General features: G+C 41.4%; 1 protein-coding gene across 1 annotated transcript in view; it reads right to left on the bottom strand.

Annotated features, from left to right (window-relative positions):
- The window catches only part of LOC134790224 (solute carrier organic anion transporter family member 4A1-like), a 96,979-nt gene that overhangs the window by 13,872 nt on the left and 64,637 nt on the right, over positions 1-18,470 (bottom strand). Inside the window, exons 4-6 of the mRNA XM_063761058.1 lie at positions 12,879-12,972; positions 11,951-12,155; positions 10,489-10,657 (exon numbers count right to left, since the gene is read on the bottom strand). Coding sequence (XP_063617128.1) covers positions 10,489-10,657; positions 11,951-12,155; positions 12,879-12,972 — 468 coding nt within the window. The remainder of the gene's footprint in view (positions 1-10,488; positions 10,658-11,950; positions 12,156-12,878; positions 12,973-18,470) is intronic.

The raw sequence follows: 18,470 nt of genomic DNA, 5'->3' as shown, positions 1-18,470 counted from the left end.
AACGCAAAATTTGACAGCTCTGACAACTGACAGGCTGATATCGTCCGGCGAACTGGTAATCTGTTTGCCCCTTAAGTAAACGGCGCTGCGAACGTCTCAAATGGCGCAAACGAAACGCGCCGTGTTTTTACAGCTAAAAGCCGGGGGTTAAGATCGTCGTGTTGTGAAAGCTTTACTGTGCTTTTGTTTCACGCTTTTTTTGCTATACAGACTCTTTAAGTTCTTTTGACTTTTATATGAGTAAGTAATTCTGCCATAACACAAAAATGAACGGTAATTTATAGTCAAAAATCAATATACGGTTGTTATGTGTTATGTTTAGGTGTGAAGGATACATATTTGTAATAGGGTATTTTCCTACTAGTCAAATCAGTTACTTTTTTAGAACTGTCAAAACGATTTGCTAATATGGAATTTATATGAAACATTACATCGTGACGTCACGGTCAACGCGCCTACTTTTTATTATATTTCTATCCGATTTATTAAATAGAACTTGTGTTTAATAATAACTCCTATCTGTGTTTTCTAATAATTACCTGGTGCTTTATTTCATGCATGGTGTAAAATAATTTATTTTAAATACAGTATAATACCCTATTGTCTTCTAGCTGTAATTCTACTTTTATCTTTTTAATAATTCTCTGCTAGTATACAAATTTAATTAAATAAAAAAATATATCTTAAAACATTTGTTTCAATTAAAAAAATATCTGTTAACCCTTTCACTGCCGCAGTTTCAGTATAAGGCTTATTTTACTACGTAATTACTACGGCGTAGCGGCCGTAGCGCTCGTAGCCCAACTTAAATATTATGTACACATTATGTACTAAACCAGGGAAGTAAAAATAATAGTTTGCAAAAACTTCATACTAAATAAACCCCCACATTTCCGTCTAATGATTAGAATACCCACTAAAATGACAAACGGTATGAATGGCGTTGAATAATGTATGGATATGAATAATAATGTAGAACAAACGGCGTCCATCTGTTTGCAGCGCAAACAATCACATTGTATGGAACAGCATTAGAACTTACAACATTTGATATTGATTGGACATTACTCAAAGCTCACAGTGGCGGATTTGCAGTGTTAGCCGCCATAGGCCCCAGGCCCTGTAGTAACTACTAGCCGCCCCTTTCTCAGCACCCATATATAGACTGCCGCCTTGCTGCCGCCCCTAATATCTTGCTGCTCTAGGCCCGGGCCTACAGGGCCTTAGGGCTAATCCGCCACTGTTTGCAGTGTTAGCCGCCATAGGCCCCAGGCCCTGTAGTAACTATTAGCCGCCCCTTTCTCAGCACCCATATATAGACTGCCGCCTTGCTGCCGCCCCTAATATCTTGCTGCTCTAGGCCCGGGCCTACTGGGCCTTAGGGCTAATCCGCCACTGTTTGCAGTGTTAGCCGCCATAGGCCCCAGGCCCTGTAGTAACTATTAGCCGCCCCTTTCTCAGCACCCATATATAGACTGCCGCCTTGCTGCCGCCCCTAATATCTTGCTGCTCTAGGCCCGGGCCTACTGGGCCTTAGGGCTAATCCGCCACTGTTTGCAGTGTTAGCCGCCATAGGCCCCAGGCCCTGTAGTAACACTAGCCGCCCCTTTTTCAGCATCCATATATAGACTGCCGACCCTAATAGCTTGCCGTTCTAGGCCCGGGCCTAATAGGCCTTAGGGCAAATCCGCCACTGACAGCTCACATGTACCTACTGAATTTCATGGTCCGTCTTACCTTTGCAACTTTTGCACCGACTCGAATATATATAACAGTGGGTAAGTGTCATTATAACGACGACATTGCCACACTTCGCCATTCCAAATGCACAGAGTTTGGTCTGACTCTATAGATATCGTCACTAGAGTAACTCAACTGACGGTGACATGCACACAACAACATGTCATTGACAGGGAAATTTTCAAATTGGTGTTATTTTTTAACCCATAATGTAACGGCAGACTGCAGCAATCATGGGACACTTAAGAGGAAATTGTGAGTAATATTATAAAATTATAGGGGTGTTGATTTATTATGTTCTACAGCCAACTGCAAGATTGACCAAAAAGTTTCTTCTAGGTAGGTATTTAGCTAACGAGTAAATAAATGAAAATCACATTCGCTCCTGGCGACGCCTTATAAGGAGAGCCGACCCCAAGTAAATGGGATAAGGCTAGGAAGAAGAAGAAGACATTCACTAATTCATTCGTTAACTGTTCACTGCCGTTTGGAAGTACCTGTGTAGCTATTGTAGCTGTGTGTGTAATCATTCACTTCAACTCTCCTATTAAGGTAAGGTGGAATAAGACAAACATAGTTTATTTTGCTCAGGGTAAGACAAACAGTATGAGGATTCCACACAAGTGTTTATCTTGCCCCGGTGATAGTCTTATCTTATCCCACCTTACATTAATAAAAATACGCTTGAGATGCACTACAAAATGATTATCAAGTTATGATCAGATTGTTAAACTCCGAATCTCGTTCGGGAAAATAGCATTTGATTTTGAGCTAGCAAATTGTGCTTTTATTATGCTTTAGTTAAGTAGTGTCAGTAGTCATGCAACCAATGGCAGAAACTGGCCGAAGACCGACCCGTGTGGCGTCGTGCTATTCACGATGGTCAATCCAAGCACGACGATGCCTGGTTTTCCTCATTAAAAGAAAAACGCATGAGGCGCCACGAGCAGGCCTCCAACCCCCGCCCATCTGGGGGAGCATACACCTGCCGCGTGTGTGGCCGAGGGATCCTCTCTCGTATAGGGCTTTACAGCCACGAACGCAAGTGTCGTAACCAGGATGCTGCTTAAAACATCTGACACAGATGAAATGAAATGAAATGAAATGAAATGAAAATGAAATGAAAAATTTATTGATAACAATTGTTACATGTCATTTTTTATCATATAAGTGCTAGTATTTGTCTAGTATATTAATGTGCATATACCTGTAAACACAATCCAAATTATATAAATATAAATATAATTAATTGTTATAATTAGCAATATAGGTGTCTAAATTATTTTCAAACAATGAGAAATGTAGTCTATATAGTAATATACAAATGTCACACCTGTAGGTATTAGTTATCAAATTACTAGTGGAATGTCAAAAAACTCACTATAATCGTAAAACATCTTCTCAAGAAGCCACTTTTTTAGTTTAGATTTAAATCCTTCAATGGAAGTTGCATTTCTAATGGAATCGGGTAATCGATTATAGACTGAAGGGCCGAAGCAATAAACCGACTTAGCCGACTTTGCTAATTTGTGTCGCTCTGCTACTAGCCGGTCTCCGTGCTTGTTACTACGCAGTGGATATCTAGAGTTCGTACCCCTGCGTTTGAACCGATCTCGATTAGTGTGTGTAAACACTGCTACTTGCTGTATTAGTATACAGGGTAGGGGTAGAATTTGGAACTCGAGAAATAGCTCCCGGGCTGGAGCGTCGTTCGGTTTACCTGCCATACCGCGGAGTGCTCGCTTTTGCATTGAGAAAACGCGATACCAGTCCGCGGCTCTGGCCCAAAGCTCCACACCATACGTCAACACGGAGTGGACCGTCGCGAAGTAGCATTCTCGCACCGTGGTCCTCCCGGCGGTGCGCGCCAGGCGGCGCAGTGCGAAACAGGCGCGGCCTAGTCGATTACACACCTCGTCTATGTGCCTCTCCCAAGTGAGCGCACTGTCGAGGTGGAACCCGAGCAAGCGTGTGCAGGACACGTGCTGTATAGGGGCATCGTCCGCACACACTTGTAGGTTCTCACTGGGATGGCCGTTGAGTTTTACTGTCATAAAACAGGTCTTATTTTTGTTAAGCGCCAGTCCGTTGGCCTTGAACCACTCATTTAACTGCCGAACAACGTTATTTAGGGCCGTTTCAAGCTCATTTTTCGTGGGCGTACTCACTACCGCAGTGACGTCGTCGGCGTACATGTAAATATCGGCGCCAGTAATTGTAGCTGGTAAGTCGTTAAGTAGTATGCTGAAGAGAGTGTTTGAAAGGCAGGATCCCTGGGGCACCCCCATTAGGTTGTGGCGCTCCGAGGATGTCACGCTGCCGCGTTCTCCAACTACCACTTGTGCCCTCCCGCTCATAAACGAGAGCAACAGTTTTAGAGCTGGGCCTCGAACACCGTAGTAGTCGAGTTTGTCTGCTACGAGCGCGTGGTCGGCGGTGTCGAAGGCGCGTGAGAGGTCGCAGCAGACAATGGCTACGTGACGGCCTGCCTCGCGTGCGCGCAGTGCACAATTGATTACTTCCCGCACGAGATCGGTAGTGGACCGGCCTTGGCGGTACGCGTATTGGCTGTCAGATAGAACATTCCTTGGGAACCAGAATGACAGTAGTCTAATGTTTAACCCTACCTCGAAGCACTTGCTAAGAGCCGGTACTAGCGCAATAGGTCGGTACGATTTCGCGTCTTTTTTGTTACCCTTGCCTTTATATAAGGGGCAGATTTTAACTTTTTTCAAGCATGTGGGGTACGAACCTAACCGCATGCAGTTGTTAAACAGCTGCGAGAGCACGAAGCAAATTGTTGGACTAGCTTGTTTAAGGAGGTTCGCGGACAGTCCGTAGACATCGGTGGTATTTTTTGCTGCTATCTTATAGGCCAGTATAACACTTATTTCCGCCGGGCTGAAGGAGGTTAATCTCAATGAGGTGTCGCTATGTAAAGTGCGGGAGGATAAAGAGGTCAGACACTGCGCGCGGTCCGCGGTGGGAGCACCGCATGCGGCGCCCGCGCATATGAACTCCTCATTCAGTGCATCGACCAGGTGTTGTTTGGACAAGAATGGGTTACCGTCGCTGTCAGTAAGTAGGTCGGTATAATATACCCGCTCGCGTGGGAGTCTGGCAATTTCCGTGTTTATAGCTCGCCACATTGCTTTATTTTTATTTGAGCTACTACTAATAATCGAGTTGAAGTACTCCGTTCTCTTGGTCTGTAGTTTTCGGTTGTAGGTATTGAGAATTTTTGTTGAGGCAGTATTTACCTTTGTGTTGCCTGGATCGTTTTTAGCTAAGGTAATAAAATCGAAAGCTAGTAATTTTAAGCCGATGAGTTCGGAATCTATCCACGGGCTTTTTTTATGATGTACGGTCACAGTTTTGACTGGCATATGAACATCTTGTAGATAGGTTAAGATGTTGATTATTTTAGTCGCAAACAGCTCGCAGTCGCTTTGGTGTTTGTTTACTAAAATCTGCCAATCTATGGACTCTAGCGAACGAACAAACGAACCAATATTATTACGGCTAAACGCGCGTTTCTTTACTATCGCTGACCGCGGCTGAGGAGCGGGTTGCGGGACGACTAGGCGCTGCGCCATATGATCGCTAAGATTAGTGATAACGCAGGTCGCGGACACACGGCTGTCCCGGATGTTCGAGTAGGCGTGGTCCAACAGTGTTGAACTATCGCCATCTACCCTGGTAGCTTTTTTTACGTACTGCCTAAAGTGGTGGGCGGATAGAATGTCCAGGAGATGTTTTTTTACGGTGGTGTTATTAAGAAGGTCGATGTTTATGTCACCCATAATTATTGCAGTTACCTTGTCGTTGTCTATTTTGGTTAACAGCTTTTCGAATAACTTTAAGTATTCGTTGTGATTGGTTAAATTAGAGTGGTATATTCCTATCACTAACAAGTCATTGTCTAACAAATGTATCGCGCATATGTCAAATATCTGCTCTTGGGACAGTTCGCAATAGTCGAGCCGGTCTATCGCTTTAATGTGAGGCTTCGCATAAATGCAACTTCCACCGCGCTCTATATTTGATCTACAAAAATATGACAATAAATCAAAATTAGTTAATGTGACACATTTAATTTCGTGTTCACGCAAAAAATGTTCCGTTATAATTAAAATATCACAATTCAGGTCGTCGTTTAATAGTACTTCTAATTGTTTAGTTTTGCCACTTAGACCTCTAATGTTTTGGTGACAAACTGTGAGGTTTATGGTTCGCGGTATCTGTGTGTCTCGCTGTTGTTCTATGAATGTCTGTGCCGGCGGTCGGTCGCACGGCGCTGGGAGAGCGGGTAGGAGCGCGCCCGGCGCGCCCGCCGCTGGCTTGAAACCACTCGCTCACCACTGTACCAGCTGGCCATACGTCGGGGGACATAATTTCGTCGAACTTGCTGCAAGCCACTGTTATTATAAACGATGCGTAGTGCTCATGTTTAAGGCGTAGTTTATTAACTGTGCAGCCAGTATAGCCGGTTTTTCGTGCTATGTATGATTGGATCGCGTCCGGTGTTGTGCTACTCTTTAAAAAACAGGCATGAATTTTTTTAACGCGTTCCGTTGTTTGCAAGTCGCTGTCCATAGGGCCAGTTCCTGTGACGGCCATCCGTCTTGGTCTCGGTTTCATACGGCCATTTTTATAGGCAACGGTATGAAATTCGGCGTTCGTATCGATGGAAAGTAAAGAACTATCATCATTCGTCGTGTCTTTTTTCGAGTTTAAGGGCTCGTTAGTCATAATCGCAGGATGATAAAGGCCTGTTATTATTATTAGTTAAGTAGTCGACTTGTGGAAACATAATACCTATTAATGGTTCTCAATTTTACATATATATATTTTTTTGTTTTGATTACTTTATGAACTAAGTATTTATGTCATATAAGCATTTATTACTTATTTAAAAAAAAGTTGTTCTAAAATGTCAAAAACACCAGTTAGGAAAAATAAAGTATTGGATTAGGATCTATTGGCTAGATGTCTGAATCCAGACACAATTTGGCGGTACACCAAACAATTTTAGATAAGCACAAGAATTGTAGGTGACTATACTTTTGAAATGTGAAAGTTTTGTATGTTTGGATATATGGATGATGAAGCTTGAATATTATGTAGATTAGCTGTTGGTTTACATTAAAAAAAGTGTTTGTACCACTAGCCGAACTCTTTATACAGGATGTTACCATTTTTACCTGGTTTAAGGGTTAAGAGACTCTTATTTTTTCGACAATATCTTTAAATCACGATAATATTTGTACGTAATAATAACACAGTTTAAGAGAAAAATAATAAAACAGTTTAAAAAATAAATGGGTGCCTCGAAACCCTTAGGGTAGGGTAGGAGGGGGTTGAAAAGTTGAGCATGGTATTATATCTTTATTTATAGGGTATCCTTTGGCTAGAATTATATATTTTTTATGTATAAAAGGCTGATAAAAGGACATAGGATACTTATTATCCCGAAATTTATCCTTTAAGGGGGTGAAATAGGGGTCTCAGTTTAGTAAGAGTGAAGGGTGCAATTTAACGACTTCTACACAGACAAAGTCACGGGCAAAGACTAGGTAATAGGTATATCTTGTAGTAGGCAACCAACCCGCACTCTCGATACTCGAATTCAAGGGCCCTCCACCATGAATGGTTCCACGCTAGTAATGGAACGCCTTTTAGGTGTGACGCGGGGTGAATGTGCGAAATGCATTTGGACGATCTTGTGTGTGAGAAGTATAGTTTCTTTTTGACGTTGCTGATATTACTTACTTAAAATTGGTAAAAGTTTTACCAGTTATTAGTAACTAGGTTTTTCTCTTGGAGTATAAATAAATGCATGAATAGACGAAAGATTAAACTTCTTTAATATTTCTTTTAATTGCTGGGAATTAATTCTTCGAAAATATCTAATTTCATTGGTCTGAAATAGTCTGAATCATAAAGAAGCTCTAAATTTTAGTACAGACGCAGGAAAAGGATTTGTCCATTTTAGTTTTTTTTGTCAATAAATCAAGCAATTTTTGAAGTGAAAACTTCTTTAGCGGCGCTGTGCACTTTTTGAGGTGCACTTTAAACTCGAGACAGCGTAAGACGTAAGGCGTAAGGCGTAACCCTCTTTTTCTACGATATTAATAGTGGATAAAATAACCGTATTCTGAAATAGACATGTCAGTGTGGTCTTCAGGGTCTGACTTAATTCCACTACAATTAGGGAGATGGTGACACCGCCAATAGTTACCATTTAGGGCTGTCACTGCCGCGAAATAGCCGTGCTGCGAAAATGATTTAAACTCACAATTTCTTTACTTATGAAAACCTTAACTGTTTTTGTATACCTCTATTGTATATAAAAATATTTATTATTCTCGAAAGCACAGTTTAGTAATGTCCGATAATGATTATAACGATTTGTCCAAGATATCCCGATAAGTTACATGAAAATTCAAGTATACAATAGGTATGGGCGAAAAGATATTACTGGGTATATTATTTATGAGAGAGTAGATTTTTACAAGCGAAAGGTAAGAAAATATAATCACAAAACACAATTCAACTGCGATTGTTAGAAAGAAAAATCCCACAATAGATTCTTTAGTCTGGTAAACTATTCATGTCCATAGAAAAAATGGTTGTATACTACAATTTCTATTAAATTGGAATATGAGTGAATTGCAAAAAAATTGTAAGTACATAGTTTAGCACCTGTAAGTAATTAGTCTAAAGTTAATTGATTCCATTGTGTCACCACAGTTAAGCCATTTCTATTTAAGTTAGATGCATGAAAGTGTGTTAGCGTATGCTATAGACTTATATGTGTACGAATTAAGTACAATAAATACAATACAATACAATTTAGGTACATAGTGAATTTTCAATTAATAATCAATTAAGTTAAGTTAAGTAAGTAAGTAAGTTAAGTTAATAATTAATCAATTAAGTAAGAACTTAAGACTAATCACAGCTTCTTAACTTTCTTTTGCAATTCACTCCTTTACAACTACAACAATATATCGAGCTCGCCAACCCTAAAAACAAAGCAGTGGATGCATATCCGCTTGCACGGCGATTAGAGTCACAGCCGTCAATCAATGCACACTTCCTATTGACCAACACTGCATTTATGCCAGTATTAATAGACTCAGACTAACAAGGTTTTCATACTGATGCCGCGCCGCGTCGGTGTGTGAGCGAAATAGTGCACGTATAGCGATGTCTCGCTCGCACACCGGCTCCACATCCAATGTGAAGTCTGAAGACCTTAACGGCTCGGCCACGACATTGTGCGTCTCACGACGGCGGCGGCGACAGCCATAGGTGGGAACGAAAGGTCCGATCGCTGTGTTTCGCTACAACCTATGGTTGCCGCCGCCACCGTCGCCAGTTGCGCAATGTCGTGGCCGAGCAGTAATGGACTAAAGACAACGTAATCTTGAACGTCACGGTAGTTCGTTGAAAGAAATAGCTTTTGGCAAAAATTTCATTTTTGGTACAAGCTTTTATCGCTGACTGTACTTTTCTTACGACAGACAGCTAATACTCATCGAGACAATTCTAAAAACCCCAAACACAATTAGGTTGCGTTGTTTCATCACAGAGTTCCTTTGGCCTCCTGTCTCCATCATCAGATCAGCTCGATGGTACCATAATATTGCATTGTCATCCAATTTATCCACGCATGCAAAATTTCAGCTCAATCGGACACCGGGAAGTGGATCAAATTTAACTTGCAAGATTTGATTACAGACAGACAGACAGACAACGGTCAGGTGAAAGTAAATAAAAGCTTGTAAAAATGAGTTCTCTATGAGATAACAGTAACCGCCGGCATATTTAAAATTGATCAGTTTGTTGATTGTTCGTGGTGTAAATGGTGTAACTCAAAATACAAAATACAAAATCGTTTATTTGTCCAACATAGGTATGAATAGTACATAAGTACAGATCTTATAGTATTACTGTTGTATCACTATTGTATATAATACTCTAAACTCACTCTTAATATAATAATAAACGTCCTAGAAGATCTTCTTTCTTGTAAATTCGAAACCGAAAATTGCCAATATCCCTAGTATAAATTTCATTCGATAACGTAACGTGACGTACGCGTTTGCTTTAAGTGTAATTTTGTATGGGATTTTGAGTTTACAAAACGTCCCGCTTAGCACGCTGTTCAAAATCCTATACAAAAATAGACATAGCATAACGCAAGCGCGAACGCTCGTCACGATTTCGAATGAAATTAACACTAGGGGTTCTGATGAACGCTAGTTTATTAACTCGTACACGGACACTAAATCTGCTTAAAATAAAACGAACTTCTACAAATAAATACATTTTTTCATTAAAAATAAGTCTAATTTCATCCTAGCACCCTTTACAAAATTAATATAAATACCCATTTAAAGTTTACTCATGCCACAAACGTACTCCGTACCACTTATCACCCCTGTAACAGCGATCTGAGTGCGTTCCTGTGTTCCCTTCTAGCAGTGCGTGCGTTATGGACCGTTATGGTTATGGTTATGGGGCGTCTTTAGGATAATGCTTTGAGCTTTTAATATGAGTTAAGTGTGTGCGATGGAAACCAACGCCAACGCTAGCCCAGCCAGGCTAGCATCATGCTGAGTCGGGACCATTTCGTGGCTTAGGTATACGAGTTATGTTACGTGTTGTTTTCTTCTTTTATTTTGCCTCGAATAAACGCTCTCAAGTCTATTCTATACATCAATGGCATTTCTCACTCACCAAGATACACCGATGACATCTTCTTCGAAACGTTCTCATCAATGTAAGTTACTCCTAGAGTGAAGAGTGGCGTGGCACCAGCGCCGTGCAGCAGTTGAGCCAGAACGAAGATGGCCACCGCCCAGGAGCCACCTTCAGTTGGCCCGTTTTCCTCGCAGAGGTAGGACGACTGTCAAAGAAAAAACGACTTGTAGTAGGCTTTTTATGGAAACCCACTGCGTTAAGTGGAGTTTAAACATGTATTTTAGACTAGGATCTGGTTCATGTAAGGTGCAATGCATACAGAATTCACACTCAATTGCGAAGCGAATAAGAACAAAACATCTACATGAAACATCTGAATGATGTGTGTGTGTGTGTGTGTGTGTGTGAGTGCGCATGCGTGCGTGCGTGCATGCGTGCGTGCGTGCATGCGTGCGTGCGTGCATGCGTGCGTGCGTGCATGCGTGCGTGCGTGCATGCGTGCGTGCGTGCGTGCGTGCGTGCGTGCGTGCGTGCGTCAGGGCGCCCATGATCAGGGCGCCCCAGCGGAGTTTCGAAGCGCCCGGCCGCCCGCCCAGGTAGGTGACGGGGGCTAGGCAGATGAAGAGCCATAGAGACCAAATACTTACCACGGTACTGTTCCCATGGCAGACGTCCAGTTGCTCCCTGTGTGCGGCCCTGTACGACGGGACTAGGAAGTGTGGTAGCGCGAACATAAGAGAGCCTGCTCCCATGATGAGAGCGCCCCATCCCAGCCAGCTGGGTTTAGAGGCGCCCTGCCGCCCGCCCAGGTACGTGTCGGGGGCTAGGCAGATGAAGAGCCATAGAGACCAGATACTCACCACGGTACTGTTCCCATGCAGACGTCCAGTTGCTCCCTGTGTGCGGCCCTGTACGGCGGGACTAGGAAGTGTGGTAGCGCCAACATAAGAAGAGCCTGCACCCATGATGAGGGCACCCCAGCCCAGCCAGCGGGGTTTCGAGGCGCCCTGCCGCCCGCCCAGATAGGTGACAGGGGCTAGGCAGATGAAGAGCTAAAGAGACCAGATACTCACCACGGTACTGTTTCCATGGCAGACGTCCAATTGCTCCTTATGGGCGGCCCTGTACGGCGGCACCAGGAAGTGTGGTAGCGCGAACATGAGCGAGCCAGCGCCCATGATGAGAGCGCCCCATCCCAGCCAGCGGGGTTTAGAGGCGCCCTGCCGCCCGCCCAGGTACGTGTCGGGGGCTAGGCAGATAAGAGCCATAGAGACCGGATACTCACCACCGTATTGTTTCCATGGCAGACGTCCAGTTGCTCCCTGTGTGCGGCCCTGTAGGGCGGCACCAGGAAGTGTGGTAGCGCGAACATGAGCGAGCCAGCGCCCATGATGAGAGCGCCCCATCCCAGCCAGCGGGGTTTAGAGGCGCCCTGCCGCACGCCCAGATAGGTGACGGGGGCTAGGCAGATGAAGAGCTATAGAGACCGGATACTCACCACGGTACTGTTCCCATGGCAGACGTCCAGTTGCTCCCTGTGCGCGGCCCTGTAGGGCGGCACCAGGAAGTGTGGTAGGGCGAACATGAGCGAGCCCGCGCCCATAATGAGGGCACCCCAGCCCAGCCAGCGGGGCTTCGAGGCGCCCTGCCGCCCGCCCAGGTAAGTGACTGGGGCCAGGCAGATGAAGGATGCCATGTCATATCTGAGAAAAAAAATCGTTAGAAAATGCAAGGGGTATGAGTATGGGTGTGGGTATGAGTCATCATCATCATCATCTCAGCCACAAGACGTCCACTGCTGAACATAGGCCTCCCCCTTGGACCTCCATACGTGCCGGTTGGAAGCGACCCGCATCCAGCGTCTTCCGGCGACCTTAACAAGATCGTCTGTCCATCTTGTGGGTGTGTTGTGGGTATGAGTATGTGTATGGAATTATGTATAGGGGCATGGTATAGTATTAGGAAATTTGTTATATGGGGGTTTTCGGGGGCAATAAATCGATCTAGCTAGGTCTTATCTCCGGGAAAACGCGCATTTTTGTGTTTTTACAAGCTTTTATTTAGTTTCACCTGACCGTTGTCTGTAATCAAATCTTGCAAGTTAAATTTGATCCACTTCCCGGTTTCCGATTGAGCTGAAATTTTGCGTACATACGTAAGTCGGGTGAGAATGCAATATTATGGTGTCATCGAGCTGATCTGATGATGGAGACCAGAGGTGACCATAGGTACTCTGTGATAAAACAACGAAACCTAATTGTGTTTGGGTTTTTTAGAATTGTCTTGATGAGTATTCATTGCCTGTGGAAAGAAAAGTACAGTCAGCGATAAAAGCTTGCACCAAAAATGAAATTTTTGCCAAAAACTTATTATATGTTTACTTAGCGAGCAAAGCTCGGTCTCCCGGTATTTTTCATAAAACTTACCCTCCAGCTATAACTCCCGTCTGCATAGACCTCAGTCCAAACCTCTTCTCAATCGTCGTGATCACCACGTTCACGAACCCATTCACCACCATACCTGCAACAACAGAAGGTTCAAATTAGAATGACAAGAAAATAGCAGTTAAGTCGGTTTGGTTTTAGATGGATCGGATTTCTTTAGTGATTGGTCATTTGATAGTGGGGATTGATTTCTTATAGATTTCTCTTGGTTTTCTTATTAATCTACATTGGTTTCATTAAGGGAAGCGCTGGTGGCCTAGCGGTAAGAGCGTGTGACTTGCAATCCGGAGGTCGCGGGTTCAAACCCAGGCTCGTACCAATGAAAAAGTTTTCCGAAAGTTATGTACGTAATATCATTTGATGTTTACCAGTCGCTTTTCGGTGAAGGAAAACATCGTGAGGAAACCGGACTAATCCCAATAAGGCCTAGTCCCTCTGGGTTGAAAGTTGAGTTGGCAGTCGCTTTCGTAAAAAACTAGTACCCACGCCAATTCCTGGGATTAGTTGCCAAGCGGACCCCAGCTCCCATGAGCCGTGGCAAAATGCCGGGACAACGCGAGGAAGATAATAGTTTCATTAAGGTCACTCGTCACTTCACATTAAATTTAAAGGTGACGTTCAAATGTCAACGGCAGCTGCATTAGAATTGCAAAGTGTACCGTTCGAATTTTCCTCAGTGTGTAAAATAAACTAAATTAACACCCACAGCTCGTAAAACTACACACAAATAAAATATTTGCGGGAAATACTATTCTAATTCTAGTAGCAGGTCGGAAATCCCAGCTTTAAAGCTGTCCACTCATGATAATTAAAAAGTAATTAATGAATCAAGTAACTTGCGTGTTGTATAGGAACTTGTTGGAATTACATAGTTTTCATGTAATGATGTCGTCATTATGACGACCTTGAATGTATTTCTCATGCCGTTAACTGAAGAAAACCCAGTATCAGTCTAAACCGTGTACTTCAACTAAAAGTGACTTTCAGAACTGAGGTTAACTTAGGAACATTAAAGGAAGAAATTTATGACCATATGACATGTTGCTTCACCTACACACATATCTAGTTACTTTAGTTATGTCTGCTATATAATATTTTAAAATTCCTTATAAAAGAAACTTGTGAAATAACAAAAAACCGGCCAAGTGCTAGTAGGACTCGCGCACGAAGGTATCCGTACCATTTTCGCAAAAAACGGCAAAAAAATCATGTTTATTGTATGGGAGCCCCGCTTAAATATTTATTATATTCTGTTTTTTTAGTATTTGTTGTTATAGCGGCAACAGAAATACATCATCTGTGAAAATTACAACTGCCTAGTGCCTAGCTATCACGGGTCATGAGATACAACCTGGTGACAGACAGACGGACGGTCAGACGGACAGACGGACAGCGGAGTCTTAGTAATAGGGTCCTGTTTTTACCTTTTGGGTACGGAACCCTAAAAAAACAAATAGCGTGTTTTCAAAAGCTAACATTTTATTCTCTTGAAAAATCACTACCTACTTGTTTTGTCCATCAATCCTGCAATTGCTTCCGACATCCGAACACGGGTTAAAAATAGCCCGGCTTTTGCAGTTATTAAAGTTTCAAATGACATGGCAGGGGCGGCTGGCCGATTCCGACTTAATCATTTGTTAAAATTAGGACATTGTTTTGACACGACCTTGACAATAGCTAGCTCACTCTGATTAGTGTGAAAAATGCACTAGAGACACCCGAGGACCTACCACCACGTTCGACGTGTTGCCAGGCGTGGCTCACTCCGCGATTTCGTCGCTTTGCTACAGGTAGCTAAAAGTACATCCGTTCCGCCCCAATTTTGGGGTTTGCCATAAGCCGCGCGTGGCGCTGTCGCCACCTAGCGGCCATATCTGTGCTGATCGTAATAGACGCGTTTTGTTAGAGAATGAGTCCTCTGTACCTAGTACTATTATTTATTCTGTGGTGTTGCCTCTTTGTCGCACTTGTAAATTCGTACGTAAGTGTGACAGGGAGGCAACACATCCAACGTAGTTCGCGGCTGGCCTTCTGTCGTTACATAGGTCGCGTTAGATGCATTATGTATGAGTATCATGGTATCATGAAAAGATCAAAGCTTTAACCCACTGTTAAATAGGATTCGGCATTCTGATTTTACAAATTGCTAAGGTTTTGATTTTGTTCTGACACTGCCTTGACGATCACGTACTAATTGATGCGCGCACAATGCACTGCACTGCAAACAATATGATCTATCGAGCACACATTAAAATGATTTCATTAAGATTAACTGCTATTACAATATCAACTAATGTAGGTACGTTCGTTCGTACGTAACGTACAAACAGTAAACTTTACTGCTTGGTTCGATAGGCTCATATGGAAATGTTCAAAGCATTAAACGTTAATGCAATTTAAATTATTTTAAACGATTTTTCTTCTTAGTGTGGGAGTCAAGATCATATCAGATGCAAAATACAAACTTAAAAACAGAATACCACACCGAGCTACTAAAATAGACCCGTCATTTTCAGAAAAATTTCATACGAAATTGGTAATGTGATAGTCTGGTGGAAATGTTAAATGCAAAACGCAGTTTCATAATAGTTGATAGAATTATCGCAGTTTTAAATGGGTTTGAGTTAATTATGAGAATGCGTCAGTTTTCAGTCAGGTATTTCGGGAATTTAGCTAGGTAACCAAAATTATCCTACGGCAAAAATTGTAACTCATATATAAAAAGTCTCGTGAATCAAAATTTTGTGGTGAAATCTCATGCCATTTCTAATATCAGTTTGATAATTCTTATTAAAATTGAAAGAGTACCTAAAGTAGGTATATAAACTAATATTTACCTATAGGTATAATATGTATCTAAAAACGTTTTAACAATAATAATTTCAGCTATATTTGACACAGATTACAGAGATTTAGATCTTCAGATACAAAGATAATTTGTTTATTTGAATTTTATTTTAATAACAGTTTTTAGGGTTCCGTACCCAAAGGGTAAAACGGGACCCTATTACTAAGACTTCGCTGTCCGTCCGTCCGTCCGTCTGTCACCAGGCTGTATCTCACGAACCGTGATAGCTAGACAGTTGAAATTTTCACAGATGATGTATTTCTGTTGCCGCTATAACAACAAATACTAAAAACAGAATAAAATAAAGATTTAAATGGGGCTCCCATACAACAAACGTGATTTTTGACCAAAGTTAAGCAACGTCGGGAGTGGTCAGGATGGGTGACCGTTTTTTTTTTGCTTTTTTTTTGTTTTTTTTTTTTTGCATTATGGTACGGAACCCTTCATGCGCGAGTCCGGCTCGCACTTGCCCGGTTTTTATAACAGTCAATGTACCGTAGCAAACATCCGGTCATGTGATTTTGTAACAAAGAGATGACATTGAATGATTTTGTATATTTTCTATCAATAATTTCAGATTTAAAATTTTATTTAGGTAAGTATCATTATCATATCATAAGTACAGTTTAAAAACATGTTTGTTATGTAAGTTTTAAGTTAATTAAAATATGTAAGTAAGTATAATAGGTAAATAATGTCAATACACATCATAGTGAGGTATTTGCATTGTAGCAAAAAAAATCTAAACTAAGTGGTACAGATAAGACAAAGATTACAAAGAACTAAACGAAATTATTACAATTAGTACCTATAAAGGTGGCCACTGACGAGCCTTCCAACAGTCCAAATAGCGTGGCTGCAATCCAAAATCGGTCCGTGAATGTCAAAAACGTACAATGTTTAATATTAGGATGCCGTCCATTTGGATGAATCCATTGTAACGGCATCCATTTGGAAGGCTCGTCAGTGGCCTGCTGTAAAATTACGATTATAGCTGGTCAAGCAGATCTTGTCAGTAGAAAAAGGAGCCAAATTTGAAAAATGTAGGCGCGAAGGGATATCGTCTCATAGAAAATTTGAATTTCGCGCCTTTTTCTACTGACAAGATTTGCTTGACCATCATAAAATTCATAAATCATATTATACCTATAGGTATAATATGTATCTAAAAACGTTTTAACAATAATAATTTCAGCTATATTTGACACAGATTACAGAGATTTAGATCTTCAGATACAAAGATAATTTGTTTATTTGAATTTTATTTTAATAACAGTTTTTAGGGTTCCGTACCCAAAGGGTAAAACGGGACCCTATTACTAAGACTTCGCTGTCCGTCCGTCCGTCCGTCTGTCACCAGGCTGTATCTCACGAACCGTGATAGCTAGACAGTTGAAATTTTCACAGATGATGTATTTCTGTTGCCGCTATAACAACAAATACTAAAAACAGAATAAAATAAAGATTTAAATGGGGCTCCCATACAACAAACGTGATTTTTGACCAAAGTTAAGCAACGTCGGGAGTGGTCAGGATGGGTGACCGTTTTTTTTTTGCTTTTTTTTTGTTTTTTTTTTTTTTGCATTATGGTACGGAACCCTTCATGCGCGAGTCCGGCTCGCACTTGCCCGGTTTTTATAACAGTCAATGTACCGTAGCAAACATCCGGTCATGTGATTTTGTAACAAAGAGATGACATTGAATGATTTTGTATATTTTCTATCAATAATTTCAGATTTAAAATTTTATTTAGGTAAGTATCATTATCATATCATAAGTACAGTTTAAAAACATGTTTGTTATGTAAGTTTTAAGTTAATTAAAATATGTAAGTAAGTATAATAGGTAAATAATGTCAATACACATCATAGTGAGGTATTTGCATTGTAGCAAAAAAAATCTAAACTAAGTGGTACAGATAAGACAAAGATTACAAAGAACTAAACGAAATTATTACAATTAGTACCTATAAAGGTGGCCACTGACGAGCCTTCCAACAGTCCAAATAGCGTGGCTGCAATCCAAAATCGGTCCGTGAATGTCAAAAACGTACAATGTTTAATATTAGGATGCCGTCCATTTGGATGAATCCATTGTAACGGCATCCATTTGGAAGGCTCGTCAGTGGCCTGCTGTAAAATTACGATTATAGCTGGTCAAGCAGATCTTGTCAGTAGAAAAAGGAGCCAAATTTGAAAAATGTAGGCGCGAAGGGATATCGTCTCATAGAAAATTTGAATTTCGCGCCTTTTTCTACTGACAAGATTTGCTTGACCATCATAAAATTCATAAATCAATTTGTACGCGAAAAACCATGGGTTGGTGACTTTCTGTTAATTCATTTTCCACTTTTAATTTATCCACGCCATCAATGTAACCCTGTGTGTGTATATCAAATAATATGTATATGAATTGAAAATAAATAACATTTGACGACAACAAACATATAAAATCATATTAAAATCCATCCAATACTGGCGCAAATAAAAACAATTGTACTCCAAACTCCAAGTAATTGCATGAATATAAAAATGTAAATTACATTAGAGTACCGAAAATAAGTCTAATTTGAATACATTGAATGTTATTTATCGACAATATGATAATATACAGGAGGGATCTTCATCCGTACTTATACAAGATCGTGGCAAAGCATAATATGACAAAAAACGTGACCGAATATGAATATGAAATTGCTTGAAATGAGGTCTCGTGGAATTACGAGC

This window comes from Cydia splendana, chromosome 4 (genome assembly GCF_910591565.1).
Source record: "Cydia splendana chromosome 4, ilCydSple1.2, whole genome shotgun sequence".
NCBI lineage: Eukaryota > Metazoa > Arthropoda > Insecta > Lepidoptera > Tortricidae > Cydia > Cydia splendana.
The sequence above is the reverse complement of the archived record's forward strand: the minus strand, read 5'-3'. Positions and strand labels throughout refer to the sequence as shown.